At 39.6% G+C, this 16,958-nt stretch overlaps 2 protein-coding genes across 3 annotated transcripts; one reads left to right on the forward strand and one right to left on the reverse strand.

Annotated features, from left to right (window-relative positions):
• Positions 1-4,691: 4,691 nt before the first annotated feature.
• LOC124119948 (E3 ubiquitin-protein ligase TRIM56-like) lies at positions 4,692-9,307 on the reverse strand. The gene is made up of 2 exons (XM_046482651.2): positions 9,206-9,307; positions 4,692-8,217 (listed from the first exon to the last, which is right to left on the reverse strand). Exon 2 carries the CDS (start codon positions 8,205-8,207, stop codon positions 5,919-5,921), a length of 2,289 nt encoding a protein of 762 aa, XP_046338607.2. The 5' UTR covers positions 8,208-8,217; positions 9,206-9,307; the 3' UTR covers positions 4,692-5,918.
• A 565-nt stretch (positions 9,308-9,872) lies between these two features.
• Positions 9,873-13,983, forward strand: LOC124119930 (E3 ubiquitin-protein ligase TRIM56-like). 2 transcript variants are annotated; one of them, XM_046482605.2, is made up of 2 exons: positions 9,873-9,988; positions 11,782-13,983. In XM_046482605.2, exon 2 carries the CDS (start codon positions 11,792-11,794, stop codon positions 13,925-13,927), a length of 2,136 nt encoding a protein of 711 aa, XP_046338561.2. In that variant the 5' UTR covers positions 9,873-9,988; positions 11,782-11,791; the 3' UTR covers positions 13,928-13,983. The 2 variants fall into 2 exon arrangements, with proteins under 2 accessions (XP_046338561.2, XP_046338562.2); XM_046482606.2 differs by having other exon boundaries at positions 9,873-9,944.
• Positions 13,984-16,958: the final 2,975 nt, after the last annotated feature.

Raw genomic sequence — 16,958 nt, forward strand, 5'->3', positions numbered from 1 at the left:
AATGTGCTGAGAATGTGTCTCAGGTAGGATGAGAATGTACTGAGAATGTTTCTCAGGTAGGATGAGAATGTGCTGAGAATGTGTCTCAGGTAGGATGAGAATGTGCTGAGAATGTGTCTCAGGTAGGATGAGAATGTGCTGAGAATTTGTCTCAGGTAGGATGAGAATGTGTCTCAGGTAGGATGAGAATGTGCTGAGAATGTGTCTCAGGTAGGATGAGAATGTGTCTCAGGTAGGATGAGAATGTGCTGAGAATGTGTCTCAGGTAGGATGAGAATGTGCTGAGAATGTTTCTCAGGTAGGATGAGAATGTGTCTCAGGTAGGATGAGAATGTGCTGAGAATGTGTCTCAGGTAGGATGAGAATGTGCTGAGAATGTGTCTCAGGTAGGATGAGAATTCGCTGAGAATGTGTCTCAGGTAGGATGAGAATGTGCTGAGAATGTGTCTCAGGTAAGATGAGAATGTGCCCCAGGTAAGGTGAGAATGTGTCCCAGGTAGGATGAGCATGTGTCTCAGGTAAGATGAGAATGTGCTGAGAATGAGTCTCAGGTAGGATGAGAATGTGCTGAGAATGTGTCTCAGGTAGGATGAGAATGTGCTGAGAATGTGTCTCAGGTAGGATGAGAATTCGCTGAGAATGTGTCTCAGGTAAGATGAGAATGTGCTGAGAATGTGTCTCAGGTAGGATGAGAATGTGCTGAGAATGTGTCTCAGGCAAGATGAGAATGAGAACCTATGATTGTGGGTTCGAATCCCTGTTAGCTCCGATGATGTTTCTAGGTTTGTCAGCACCATACCCGTGCTCGTGGGTTTCACCGAAATGGTAAACGTCAGAGACCTGCATCACCTCGAGCTTTCCTCCCACATTAAGATGCCACGCCGCGATATAACTGGAGTACTGTTAAAAGCGGTGTTAAACCCAAACTCACTCACTCACTAGTTTATGCGGTTACTTGTTGAGAGGCTGTTACGACGTAAATTGTAATAAAAAGGTAAATTGTAATACTTGCAGCAAATTGTAATCATTTTGACGTAAATTGTAATAACAACGTAAATTGTAATCAAATTTGACGTAAAATGTAATACGCAAATTGTAATAAAAATTGACGTAAATTGTAATAATCTCTACTTGCGGTAAAATGTAATAAATTCTTGCGTAAATTGTAATAACCTTACTACCGCACTGTCCAAGACGCCAACTGACTAGAAATGATCTTTGTCAGTTGAGCTATAGGCTTTATCGTACAATCGTCATTAAAGGGTGGTATCAACATCGATAAATTTAAATGACTGAAAGATCCATCCTCGGGTTCAAAATGATGGGTTACACAACCGTATATTCGACAAATAACTTAATTGTGACATATTGTTCATTTCTCTTATAAGGCTATTCAAGATTTTTTTTGCATGGCTTGCTTCAACAGTACGTTGACCAGTTCGACACGACTGAAGGAGTGATGACGAAGGGTACAAACACAGGCTGGTCAACCAGTGTGTCGATTTGCAGTGGAAACGCTATACGAGTTGATAAGGAGTACATGATTATTTTCTTGAAACAAACGAGGGAATTTAATCATATTTATACAATTCATTTTATTTTGACGAAGAATTCAAATACAACAAATGAGTTGACAGATCCCGTGCATACACAAATAACATCCGGTATCTTCGGATAACTCTTGTACAGTTTCAAAGAGTATACGAATAATCATAAATTTCTTGCAATCAATTGCTGAAATATATCTGCTTGTATCCAAATAGAAAGGAATTGAAAATTTATAATGAATATATGTTTGTCACTAAAGTAAATTTTCTCTTCGACCTTGAAACGTACTTGAAGATAATTAAACTCGACAGTCGTTGGTGGATGAAAACACTAGATACTATCATCCACTTACATACTTCCATCTACGTACATGATACTGTCATCTAGAGTATGTAGAAGTGCAGTCATATATGTGATACCAATGACATGGAGCTCACATTTACTGTCATTACATACACACCTGCATGCGCGCGCACACACACACACACACACACACATACATACGTACATACATACATACATACATACATACATACATACATACATACATACATACATACATACATATAGTGTTTGTGTGGGGGTGTTTTTGTATGTGTATGTAGTGTGTGCAACACGTGTTTGTGCCTGTATCTGTGTGTGAGCGTGTGTATGTGTGAATGTGTGTGTGTGTATGTGCGTGTGTGTATGTGTGTGTTTGAATGGGTATGTAGTGTGCTACACGTGTTTGTGTCTGTATCTCTGTGTATGTGTGTGCGTGTGTATGTGTGAATGTATATGTGCGTGTGTGTGTATGTGTGTGTGTGCGTGCGTGCGTGCGTATGTGTGTGTGTGTGTGTGTATGTTTGTGTTTGTGTGTCTATGATGATGAGGCCCAAGTATCGCAGCAACAGTATGATTTGGTTTCTTAGATAGTTACTAGTCTTTTCATCAGAATTTTAACAAAGTATGTTGTAATTTCAATACAGTGCTTGATGTTAGTTGGAATTATTTTAATCCTAGCTCTTAAACCCCCAGAGAAGATTATCCTCTGAGGTAATTTTTGTCCGTATATATGTTACAAATTAGTGATAACTTATGAAAAACGTAATTATCTGTTTCGAAAGTTATGTACCGCATTATACGTGAGGTACCAAATTTGGTATCAAGGTTGCTTGGCGCAATCCACAAACGATTGCCGAGTTTAATGATCTTAGAATACTCTTCGTATAAGGTCAAAGAGAATATTTACGCAAGTGACAAAACCCTTTTCATTGTAGATTTTCCATACTTTCAATTTTGATCAAAACAGATATATTTCATCAATAATTGATTGCAACAAATTTATTATACATTATGATGCTCTTTGAAACTCAACAAGACATGCCCGAAGATACCGGATATTATTTGTGTATGCTTTGAATTATGATTTCGTGCCGTTATCATGATGGATTCTATTTTTGTTGTTGGGGCAAGGAGTTATTATCCCAGCAAAAGTTGTCAGTAAGTTGTTGTTAGTTCTTCATGACATATGAAACGAATCCAGACAGTTACATTTATTCATTTATTTCTTTAAATATACTTCTTCCTATGAAAGGAAATATTTCATGTTATATTAATGATCCATATGTAAATCATACATTGCTACAAATATTGCATATTAAGTTAACATGGTTTGCATTTATTTATTATCATTTCCTTATCTGTGAGAAGTTCACAGAGATCGAGAATACACAATATCTAATAGTATATGCAATGAGGGTAAAGAATATCCACGCCCCTCTTTTGATATTAATAAAAACATTGTATATAACGTTATTTATTAAGTATTCTCCTTTCCCATGCATGGGAAATCTATGCTGCATTTGCTGACGACTGCTTTTTTTCCTTTGACATTGCACAGGAGATCTGTCACTCATTTGTTGTATTTGAATTCTTCGTCAAAATATAATGTGTAAATACGATTGAATTGTCTCGTTTGTTTCAAGGAAACGGTCATGTGCTCCTTATCAAATTAAGTAAACCTCCAATGCAAATCGACATAATTTCAGGGTCCGGTTGCACAGAGCTCTCTTCGTTAACTCGTAACTCAATGTTATTGCAATGCACTCCTAGCTAAGCTACTATTGGATGATAAATCAATTAACCTATTTGTCGAATAGACGTACCTAATGTAATCCATCATTTTTAACCCGAGGATGGATTTTTCAGTCATAAATTTCGATGTGTACAGTTGCTAGAGTATCATTCTAACAATACAGACATGACACAAGCTGCACGTAAAATAATCGATAAACTAAAGGTAGTCCTTGCGGGTTCACATACCTACATGTACATCGCCCAGGACATTGTCATTATTTGCTCTACATCCTCCGAGCAACGTTAACAAAATTGAAACTTGAATAATAATAAATTGATATTATGTACATGAACATGTATAAATCAGCTTGCACACAGACTACTGCAGAATGACACGTCATCCATTTGCTAGTTTAGTTTAGCTTAAACATATTTTATTCACAGAACAAAATGAGAATTGTATTGGGGACAAGTTTTTGCAACTTAGTAAACCCCTCTCCGCATCAAATATGTACAAATATACAGTTGCAAAATAAAAAAATTTGCTTCAGTCAGTAAAATTCAGACTTTCCACATTTACACATCAATATGTTTGTGTAAGTTTGTTACGTTATAATTATTCCATTGTGTATATTACTACCTACTTTACCAATTGAAATATGATTCCATTAGGTGAAATGTGAACAATTATGATGAAAATCGTCAATAGGATATATTACAATTAAGTACAAAACACAGAGTATTTCTAAAATAAATAAGAAAACTAAGTTCATTCTAGTAATTAATCCTCTTCTAGACAACCATAGAAATGAAATTCCAATGCGTTTATATATACATATAATTATACAACAATGTACGATAACGACCTCAATCCTCCCCCACACCCATACTTTAATGACAATTGTACGATAAACCCTGTACCAACCCTGACAAGGATAGGTTCTAGTCATTTAACGCCTTTGACACTAAACTTATAAGGTTATTACAATTTACGTGAAAAGTTATTACATTTTACCGCAAGTTGAGATTATTACAATTTACGTCAATTTTTATTACAAATTGCGTATTACAATTTACGTCAAATTTGATTACAATTTACGTTGTTATTACAATTTACGTCAAAATTATTACAATTTACCTTTTTATTACAATTTACGTCGTAACAGAGGCGTTTTCATAATTTTTTCACCAGTTTGATTCAAAAGTTGGTGAGATCAATTAAAAAGTTTTACTTTGGTTGAGAATTTGTTTTCGCTTCAGATATATCTTTCGGTTTGTCGGCTTCTGACCAGGGTTGTTTTTCAAAGACGTACGGTAATTTCTATTTTGAATGTTGTAATGTCTAGCCGCAGTTATCTCGTGAACGTTTGATCTCTTGTATGTCTACAGCTGATTGGGATTACAGCGCTGTGCAGCACTTGACACGAGTAGAACCAGATATTTTAAAACGAAAACATACATCAGTGTGTTTGTGTCGCATGGATGTTACGAATTGAATGTTGTCTCGCTCGGGAAACAAGAACATGCTGACACTCGCTTTATGAAACCATGTATATAATCATCTATACTATTGTAGGCTCAGGTATAATGACCTATGATCAGGTATAATCACCATTACTCAGGTATAATGACCTACACTCGTGTATAATGACCTATACGTGTGTATAATCACCTGTACTCATGTATACTGAGGTATAATCACCTATAATAATGCATATACTCATGTATTATCACCTATACTCGCGTATAAACACCTATACTCATGTATATTGACCTATACCCATGTATGCTCAGGCATGATCACCTATAATAATATATAGGCATGACATATACTCATGTATAATCATATAAGCCCACGTGTTCAATCAGCGACAATAGTAACAATGAGCCACAAGGAAAGTCTAGAGAAACGGAAGTCAAAGAATGTTTAAACATCAGCTCTTTGTATTTAGAAAATGTCAGGAAACTCGTGAATCTGTGTCAAAGACATAAATCAACCTATTGTCCATATTAAGGCTACAAAACAGAAAGTTTGAGAACACATGCTGTGATAAGCGTTATATCGTGGAAGCGCGAAACATCCGTGTAATAGCCACGGCCAGTGTTTGACTGCATGTTGTTTAACGACATGCTCATCAAGATTCCAGCCAAGTGAACAATTGAATCTGACCAGACAAACCATTTTGTTTCCCTGTTGTGTTATATTTTCACATATTTTGAAAATTATTTTTCAATTCAACATAAATAATAGCATTCAAGGAATGCAAAAATATGGCAATTCAATCTTGCACCTTTTAAAGGATACAGTAGTTTTACTGTAATTCATACACCGCTATCACTCCATCTTTACACGAAACATACACATTTCCACCATCCCCTAACAGCAAACAGTTGGGTTGCGACAAATGGTTCTGTAACGTGTCAACAACGCACAAAGCTTTTCCCCGAGGAGAGAAAATCAAGATGTCATTCCTGTGCATATCAGACACAATCGTTTGACCCTTTATGCCGAAGATTGCGTGTGATGGTCGCCACTTCATGCCATTCCGTTTTCGTCCATTGATTTTAAGCAGACAACCATCTGCCTCAGACTCCAGACATACGGCACCTTTTCCTTCCCATGTGCAGGAGATGACCGCATCGTCTGCCACGTGTCTCAGTGACGCCATCACGCCGGTGACCTGACTGGACCACTTTCTGATCACCTTCCCTGATGTAGTCATCACTCTCATCTCCCTGTGTGGCAGATTACCGATAAGAATGTGCTCACCAAAGTTAGCCACAATAGGTTCACAAACCATGTCCTGTTTTTGCATCAGCAGCTGTTCAGACACAATCTTTAAATGACGTGTTAAGATCAACAGGTTGTTTTCATAAATAGCAAAAATCATGTCGCCATCGCCAAAATGCACAAACTGTTTAAACAACTGACATTTTCCTTTTTGTAAAACTGAATATACAAACTGACCATTGGTTTGAAAGACTTTTAATTTTGTATTGGGTTCGTCTAGAACTTGGAGGGTTCCATTAGGACGTAGAGCCATGCAGGACAACATTGTCTGCGAACGGTCTGTTCCTATGTGAACACTGAACTGACGTTTGTATAGCATGTACTGTGTCTCTTGATCAACCTCCTCAACTCCATCGTTCTTCTCACTTCCTTCCTCACTGGTTGTGTCCACCACCAGCTCCTGTTCCAGGACTGAAGGAAGGACAGGACTGCTTTCATGGACATGTCCTTTGTGACCTGTCACTGCGGGTTTACTGGTCTGTGGATGTTCGACATCTGTTTGTTGACGGTGTTCTGATGGTTCACTAACAGCCCTGCGTGAAGGAGTCCTTGTCTCAACCTTGCCAGAACCCGCTCCGGGTAAATTGGATGTCAAGCGCTTGAAGTCAGAGTTTGGTAGGTCATCACTTTCTTTGGCTGATCCAAGAGTGCGAGAAACGTTAACATTAGGCATTGGGCTGGATAAAGGCAAGTGGTCGCCTGTCACGGATATTTCAGCCAATGTCAAGAATTCAGTATCAAGTGGTAAGGAGATGTCCATATTGAACTTTGTCAGAGGTTCTCTGGCAGACACATTATCAACTGCCTTTGTGAACTGTTTAAACTTCGTAACCCCTTTCAACCCTTCTTCGAGGGTTTTGCACATCAAAAGGAGAGTCAGATCATCACCGTCTTCCACCTGTCGACACACTCTGGCAATCTCCTCCCTCCTTTCAGACTCCGAATTCATCAACTCCAGCATCCTTTGTCTCTTCATCCTCCCGTCCTCAAAACTTCTCCTGCCCTTCTCCAACACCTCAGAACTCTTCCCCCCGATCTTCTCCATCACTGCCTCAACTGATGAAGTCAGGTCACTTACAAATATCTCTTCCTCTTTGTTCAACTGATCTATCTCTGCTTGTAGTGTGTTGGCAGAGGTCTGGATATTGGAAGACGTGGCTACCACCATTGTCAGTGCCTGCTTCATGGACTGACGTCTCTTTTCGACAGTCTCACCCACAGTCTCGAACTGGTGTTCCGTGTGTTCAGCAATGACACATTGAACACACAATGCCCCAGAACATGTCTGACAGAAAATCGCCAAACCCTCGAAATGTTTTTCACAAATCCATTCCTCTCTCTGTAACAGATGTCTGTCGTAGTGACCCTCCTTGAGCTCATCAAGGGAGACCACTCGATGTGTTGCAGTAAGAGTTGAAGAGTTATGTCCCGTGGAACATGTTTTACAAAGTGTGTCGCCACAATCCAAACAATGGTGAGTTGAGTCAGAAAAGTCGCCTTTCAGCGAACAAACCACGCAGCCTGATGCGTTTGACGTGCGACAAGCATATACCCTTTGACGCCCGAGTACATAGAAGCTTGTTGCTAGGGAGCTCGCTGATTTCGTCTGTAATCGTGTTTGATGCTTGCACAGAGGACATTGGAAGACATGTTCTCCGCCCTCGGTTGTAAGACGTTCTTCAATACAAAGCTGGCAGAACGAATGGAGACACGTCAGAAGTTTTGGGGAGGAGAACGGCTGTTTGCACAGCCTGCAGATGATATCTTCTGGAGAACCTAGGATTGTTCCTTTTAGTAGCGTTGATGTCATACTGCATCACCTAAATTATGAAGAACAATTAATTATTTGTCTGCGCATACATGCAGAAAGGTCAGAGCTTTGTTCTTTTCTGGATATTTTCAAACACTTTTGTATGATATCGATATACCTGGAATATCTTAAAGTGAGTGTTTAACTACAACATTGCCGCTATATTTCTCTCACTTCATGTTCTTTCCACAACAGAGTGTGAACCAGACACAGCAGAGTGTGAACCAGACACAGCAGAGTGTGAACCAGACACAGCAGCGAGTGGGTAAATATTGTCTTACGCAGTCGTCAGCAATATTCTAGGTCAATGACGAATCTGTTAAGACGTTATGACGAGGTATAAGCTACATTTAAGCCATGCAGGGACAGACAACCCCTGATAGAAAGAATTCACGAAGTCTTGGCCAGACAACACGATCAATGGTTTACAATATATATATATATATATATATATATATATATATATATATATATATATAAGTATTAAAAAATCTGGTCATTCATACACTGAAGTTGAATTAAGTTATATCTTTATTCAACCATATGAAAAATCAGAAGGAATGGCTGCATAGTCAGAAAGAAATGCGAACATGAATGACTTGTAGTATAACCATAGAGTTCTAGATAATTTTTGTCATTAAACAATATATCAAGTGACTAATCACGGGTCCGGGTAGTCCTGTGGGTACCCGGGTCCTACTCAGTACCCATCCGACCCAGCCCTAGTGGTTTGGTACATGAATATGCATGAATTTCGCTTAAACATGTTAAAAGTCCAATGCCTAACTAGACTAGTCAAGCCCATTTGCCCAGATATTGAGTCGAGTAGCATACACCAAAGACGTATATACGTCCGTGCATACACCCATTACGAAATAGAGAATCATGGACGCTTAATAACGAGGAGATACAAAATAAATGTAACAGGATGTCGAATCACATGTGTGTCGTTCAGATCAAATAGGCAGACGTCCACAGAGTTTTACGGGGTACGCTACCTGAAAAGGCTGAGACAAAAATCTTGAATTTCTCGTAATGATGTCACACTGAAACTGGTCGTTACACGTCTGCTGTGTTCAAACCGTGCACACTTCAGGTCGGTGTTGATAGAAAAATGACCCCGTGAAATAAGCTATATGGGGTACACTATATTTTAGTTGTTATTGTTCCAAAGATGTGGTACGTATGGGACATTCGAATCTAATCGTGAAATACGATCCAGTCATGTTCAAGGCAACATTCATTATATTATATGACCGCTCTTCAAACCTGATTCGGTTTGTTTGTTGTTAACGCCACACTCACCAATATTCAAGCTATATGACGGCGGTCGGTAAATAATCGAGTCTGGACCAGACAATCCAGTGATTAATATCATGAGCGTCGATCTACGCTATTGGGATCGATGACATGCATCAACAAAGTCTGTGAGCATGACCTTCCGATCCCTTGGTCGCCTCTCTTAAACAGAGGAATTATATGGAGAGAATCTATAATATCGAGAAGAATGACACTTTCGCAGCGCTTACATATCACATGTCACGTATCAAATTTTTATTCAAAAGACCGGTAGCTTTATATCAATTAATGTTTAAAATGTTTGAAATTAATTTCATTTTTAACAAATGGAATGTTTTTTAGAAGGATCATTTACCATCTGCACCGCCGGGGTGATCACAGCATTCAGCACGGTGAAGGCCGCTCTATATTGCGGAAGAGAGTTTCAGCTTTTATAATGTAAGTTCCCTGTCCGACAAGCGTTGTTCATCGCTCTACAGAAGGTAATATGTGTTCTTCATTCCGACTGATACACAAATTAAGCAGCGCCCTGCCAAGAAAATACACCAGAGTTGATCGAGTTATTATCCCCGTTATATCGCGCTAGTCGACGACCTTCGGCTTTAATGGGATCTATTTGAAAAGTGTGAGAGCTATAATTTATCATTGTCGTTGACAATCAATACATATGCTGCAAAGTAGCGATCTACAATCCCGTGTAAACATAGTTCCCGAGCACCTTTGTCGTTAGAGACGATTACCGTAAATCCTTGCATAACTGGGCGGCCAATCGGTTATACTATACACAGCGTAACAAGCTGATTAAACTCGGAATCTTTTTACAAAATTGCATCGCCATCTGGCGTTCTTTATTGTCAACGTCCTTTAGCAGTTTAGTGTCCTTTCGTCCACAATGACGTTCTTGAGTACTCATTGTTCTTTCTTTTCGTAATATTTGACTATTACACTTTTGACCTTTATTTCTACTTTGTATTTTTGGACTGAATGGCTGCCCGTCGTGTATTTTAAACCGTGTTAAAGAAACTTTTGATTTATACCATACGAACTCAACGTAAACACTTAAAAGAGACATTTCATCAAACCTCAGCAACTTGACAATTGAAATAAACAGAACCACTAGAGAAACCCCTTATATTGACCTATTTCTTTTAATAGTATCATCGTAATAATAATTATAATCAGTTATCAATTATTATCAAACATTTTTGCTCAAGCCTCCCGTTCATATAATGTGGCAAGGGAGCCAAGGCCCAAATTAATTAATGAAAGATATTACGTATGCATAGTATTTAAGCATTTATAAGACCTAAATGCACTAGACATGTGTTTGTAGCTCACTAAAGAAATCAAATTTGAAAATAGTACCACGTCGGTACTGTAGCTCTCCAGAATATGTAGTCAAACGTTTAGTGTAGTGCACCAACGAATATTCAAATTTGGTCTCTGTTGAATGTCTTGAAAGAGGCCTTTCCCCGTCCTTGAATCCAGATAGTGCTGGAAGCTGGCGGGAATGAAAATCGCACTTGGCAAATAAACAGAGGCAAAAGAAAGTATACCCTGTTTGTTTTTTATGTCATTGAAAATTTAAAAACTGTTGTTAAATTTGATTATGACTGTTTAACCATCTCTCATTCCCGCAGCAGTTTATAAAAAGTGGCTGGGTAATTTTGTGTAAAAATAAATTGGTTCCAAGAAGACTTGGGTAAATAATCAACTTGCAACCACGTGACCCACTACCATGTTTGAAATGTACATTTGTGTCGAAAAAAGCCAATTTATGGATTTTCAAAGATAAGGTGTCAAAGATACCCATTAGAATTGGTGTATTATGCGATTTGTTTTTTTAATTTTCAAAAGTCTAAAATCAAATTATATTTTGAAAGATAAAACCATGTAGAAGACTTCTTTGAAAATCGAACAAATCATTAAGTCAACTGTGCGGTTTTGTTTCTCTTGCTCCTCAGTTTAGATAGGACACAAGGCAGGTCTAAAAAGGCCTCGACAATTCCCCTTGTCGCTCTTATAGATGTGAGCTAAAAAGTATAAACCCCCTCCCAGTCTGCATAGTCATTAGAAACAATTATTTATCGTTCCCTCAGTATATCAGTAGTCATAGTCTGTATATGGTCATATAGTCATGGATTTATGCTCATATGATGTCAATCACTGGATTGTCTGGTCCAAACTCGATTATTTACAGACCGCCGTCATATAGCTGGAATATATCTGAGTTAACAAAAAAAAAGAAAATAAAAGTTGTCCATTTTGGTTTCAGGTGAAGGAATATGACGTCGACATCATCATCCGGAGAAATAATGGTACCTCAAGAAGACGTAACCTGCAGGCTGTGCAAACAGCCTTTCGTCACCCCAAAACTTCTGACGTGTCTCCATTCGTTCTGCCAGCTTTGTATTGAAGAACGTCTTACAACCGAGGGCGGAGAACATGTCTTCCAATGTCCTCTGTGCAAGCATCAAACACGATTACAGACGAAATCAGCGAGCTCTCTAACAACAAACTTCTATGTACTCGGGTGTCAAAGGGTGTATGCTTGTCGCACGTCAAAAGCATCAGGCTGCGTGGTTTGTTCAATGAAAGGCGACTTTTCTGATTCAACTCACCATTGCCTGGATTGTGGCGACAAACTTTGTGAAACATGCTCCAAGGGACATAACTCTTCAACTCTTACTGCAACACATCGAGTTGTCTCCCTTGATGAGATCAGGCAAGGTCAGTATGATAAACACCTTTTTAAAAAAGAGGAGCAGATGTGCGCAAAACATTGCGAAGGATTGAACATTTTCTGCCATACGTGTTCTGAAGCACTCTGTGTGCAGTGTGCTTTTGCTGAACACACGAAACACCAGTTTGACACTGTAGAGGAAGCAGCTGAAAAGAGACGTCAGTCCATGAAGCAGGCACTGACAATGGTGGTAGCCACGTCTTCCAATATCCAGACCTCTGCCAACAAACTACAAGCAGAGATAGATCAGTTGAACAAAGAGGAAGAGATATTTGTAAGTGACCTGACTTCATCAGTTGAGGCAGTGATGGAGAAGATCAGGAAGAAGAGCTCTGAGGTGTTGGAGAAGGGCAGGAGAAGTTTTGAGGACGAGAGGATGAAGAGACAAAGGATGCTGGAGTTGATGAATTCTGAGTCTGAAAGGAGGGAGGAGATTGTCAGAGTGTGTCGACAGGTGGAAGAGGGTGGTGGGTTGACGCTTCTACTGCTTTTCCAAACACTCCAGCAAGGGTTGAAAGAATTTGCAAAGGCAGTTAACAGTGTGTCATGGAGGGGGGATCTGACCACATACAAGGTGAAAATAAACCTTCCGCTTGACACAGAATTTATTACTTTTCGAGAAGTACGAATGGTCGACGATGTGCCAGGTTTCCATGCAGGTCCTGAGCTTACCCCCCAGTCTTCCAAGCCCGAATTGCTCAATGAAACAACGAAAATGCAAGCCACACATTCCACAAGTTCTAGCACACAACAAGACCGGACAACTGTCACAACAGCCAAAGATGAGGGGAATGGTGAAGTTGTGGGAGCGAAAGATTCGTCAGCGTCAACAGAATTCCTGGAGATAAACCTGCACGAGATAGATGCAACAGCTGGAGGGGTTTTACCATACAAGCGTCAGTTCAGCACAAAAGTCAGTACTGATAAATCACAAGCTAGAATAAGTTCCATGGCTCTTAAAAGTGAGGGTAGACTTTTGGTTTTGGACGAATCAAATGCAAAACTGAAAGATTTCCATGAAGATGGTAAACTTATTATCTTAGTGAATCAGGATGGAAAATGTGATCTTTTCAAGCAGTTTGTGTGTGTTGATAATGACAACATTTGTGCTATCTATGAAAACCTCCTTGTTATATTAACAAAGCATTTGCAGGTTGTGTCGAAAACACCCTTGCTTCCAAAAGGAGAAATGACCTGTGGTCCCATTGTCGCTAACTTTGGGAAGCACATCCTTATCGGTAATCTGCCAAACAAGGAGATGCGGGTCATGACGACAACAGGGAAGGTGGTCAGAAGTTGGACGAGTCAGGTCAAGGGCGCGATGGAATCCTTTCGCTACGTAGCAGATGATATAGTGATCGTGTGCTCTTGGCGAGGGAAAGGGTCTGTGTGTCTCGAGTCAGAGAAGGGCGGCCCTTTCCTCAGGATCAACGGACACAAACGGAATGGCATGAAATGGCGGCCGTCGGACGCCATCTTTGGTGCAAATGGACGTATCATAGCGTCTGATATGCACAGGAATGAGATCCTGATTTTCGCCCCTGAGGGTAGAGCTCTGTGTGTAGTTGATACAATGCAGAACAGTGTGTCTGAACCGCGTTGTGTGATTTTGGATAAGGGTGGCAAAGTGTATGTTTCCTTCAAAGGTGGCATGGTTGCTGTTTACAAAATAGCGTGATCTATGTGAGATCTTAGAGATGAATCTGAGAATTGTTTGATGTGTGTGAGATCTTACGGAGGAATAAAAAAACGGTATGATGCATTAAAGTATCTGAACCGTGATGTGTGCTTTTTGGAAAAGGGTGGCAAAGTATATGTTGTGTTCAAAGGTGCATGGTTGCTGTTTACGTACATGTGTGATACATGTAAGATCTAAAGCTGAATTTAAGATTCGTGTGGTGCATGTGAAATCTTACTGAGGAACGTTACAATTGTTTGAAGCGTGCGAGATCTTACGAGGAACTTATGAAATGTTTGATATATTAAAGTGCCTTAACCGTGATGTGTGCTTTTGGATAAGGGTGCAAAGTATATGTTTGTTCAAAGGTGCATTGCTGCTGTTTATAAAAGTGTGTGATGCGTGTGAGATCTTAAGAGGAACATAAGACGTGTGTGATGCATGTGAGATTCTACAGAGGAACTTAAGAATTGTGTGATGCATGTGAGTTCATAAGAGGAACTTAAGACGTGTGTGATGCATGTGAGATTCTACAGAGGAACTTAAGAATTGTGTGATGCATGTGAGATCTTAAGAGGAACTTAAGAATTGTATGATGCATGTGAGATCTTACGAGTAACTTAAGAATTGTGTGATGCGTGTGAGATCTTACGAGTAACTTAAGAATTGGGTGATGCATGTGGGATCTTACGAGTAACTTAAGACGTGTGTGATGCACGTGAGATCTTACGAGTAACTTAAGAAGTGTGTGATGCACGTGAGATCTTACGAGTAACTTAAGAATTGTGTGATGCGTGTGAAATCTTACGAGTAACTTCAAGAATTGTGTGATGCGTGTGAGATCTTACGAGTAACTTAAAACTTGTGCGATGCAATTGAGATCTTACGAGTAACTTAAGAATTGTGAGATGCGTGTGAGATCTTACAAGTAACTTAAGAATTGTGTGATGCATGTGAGATCTTACGAGTAACTTAAGAATTGTGAGATGCACGTGAGATCTTAAAATGTCACGAGGTGTACTTCAGGAGAAGCGTGCAAAGTGAATCATCCGTTCAATGGTGGCGTGGTTGCTGTGTAGACAATTATGTGATGCGTGTGAGGTCATTAAAGGGCAAGTCAAGTGAAAAAATTGGTTGCGTTTTTTGTTGCGAAAAATCGGTTTCCCAAGGGACATTAAGTCAGTTCATGAGAGAGAAAAAAAATCTTAACATTCGTAGAAAGTATTTAAATGTAACATGAAAGTGATGAAATCATACGCTTCGTATTGAATTGCAAAACAAAACTATTGGGGGCGTGGCCTAAAGCTCCCGGTGCAACGGTGAAGCGATGCGTGACAAATGTGTCATTGGCTGATATGTGGACTTGGTTGCAGTGTCTGTCTACTATGTAATCTATATAGAATGGTATTGTATCTACCTAAATATCACTTTATAATGTCACAGATCGTCGTACACTTGTCACGAATTAAGCTGATTTTGACCGCCAAGTCAAGTCGGACCAAATACTTGAGACAGAGATTTGTTTGAGAAAAGTCAATAAAAGCGCTTCACTTTAATGGGCCGGTTCTCTTTAAATACGACGACCAGTGACATTATAAAGTGGAATGTGGGTAGATATAATAACAGTCTATGGAGGTAAACACAACTGATGGTACATCTTGAGGTTTTAGTTGCTATCAACTGCCGGGGCCTTGTCTGAACAAACACTTCTGATATACAGAGCGAGTGAGTGTGGTCTTAAGCAGCTTTTAGCAATATTCCAACAATATGACGGCGTGGGACACCAGAAATTGGCTTCACAAACTGTACCCATGTGGGGATTCGAAACCGGGATTTCGGCGTGATGAGCGTAGGCTGTAATCACTAGGATACCCCACCGCCCCTCTGATAGGTGAGGTGAGGTGAAAAGGGGTTTAACGTCGCGTCAAAGATTATTGCACTTATATAGCGACATGCATGCAGGTGTATGTGTGTGTGTGTGGCTGCTTGTACTAGTCCGGACTGATGCCGATTTATAGTGCTAGCACACTGAGATACCATGCCGCAGTTTAACATGAATACCCCACTAAGTATACTGACTCCGAGCCGACCAGTCCTTGTTTTAGCCCCTTAATGCCGAGCGCCAGACAGGGTAACAACAAGTACCATCTTTTAACGTCTTTTGGTATGACGCGGCTGGTGATCGAACCCCGGACCTTCCGTTCTCCGGGCGGACGCTCTACCATTAGACCACGGAGGCGGTCTCCCCTCTTATAGCGACCATGTGGAGAATGTAGAGACAAAAGGGTTCCATTTTAACGGACTAGTACGTTTAAAATACGAGAAACTGTGGCCTCATAAAGTTGTAAGTTGGTAGAGGAAATATCCTTCTAAATATGTTAACACTTCCCATGATACATAACTCATCTTTGATGTTTCAATTGATTTTGACCACACGGTCACGCTTTTGACGAGGAAAATGGTTGTAGTTTAATTGGTGTATAATGTAAGAATATAATATATAATATAAATGGCATGTTTACATATCACTAATCTATCAATCTGAACACATTCCCTGAATCACCTGTTCAGTTTTAATTATTTGGCTCGCCTGTACAATCCTGTACAAACATATTTCTGAACAAAGACATGTTGAGTCTTTTTAAAAATATATAACACTTCACTTTAATGGATGCATTGTCAAGAGTATTTATTGTAGCGCTATAAAGTATAAGGCGTGGTAGTGATCGGGATCCATCAACACGTGGGGTGAGTCACGTGTAACTCCTCAGTGAATTATCTTTAAATGCATGCTTGAATTGTGAATATGTAGACACTTTAGTTTAATAGCGATTTTTGGGGGGTTTATATAGGAACTTCTAAGAACGGACTTCAGACACTAGTATCGTTCTTAATTGTATTTTAGTAACTTTAACATTGCTCGAAGTGCTTTAACAGTTATCAACACGTTTCGTGTCAGTCTCTTTCACATTCGCGAATGTCCAGTTACAGAAAATACCGTGTGTGTGTGTATGTGTGGCTGCTTGTACTT

Source organism: Haliotis rufescens, unplaced genomic scaffold, assembly GCF_023055435.1.
Source record: "Haliotis rufescens isolate VD_foot unplaced genomic scaffold, xgHalRufe1.0.p SCAF_8, whole genome shotgun sequence".
Lineage (NCBI taxonomy): Eukaryota > Metazoa > Mollusca > Gastropoda > Lepetellida > Haliotidae > Haliotis > Haliotis rufescens.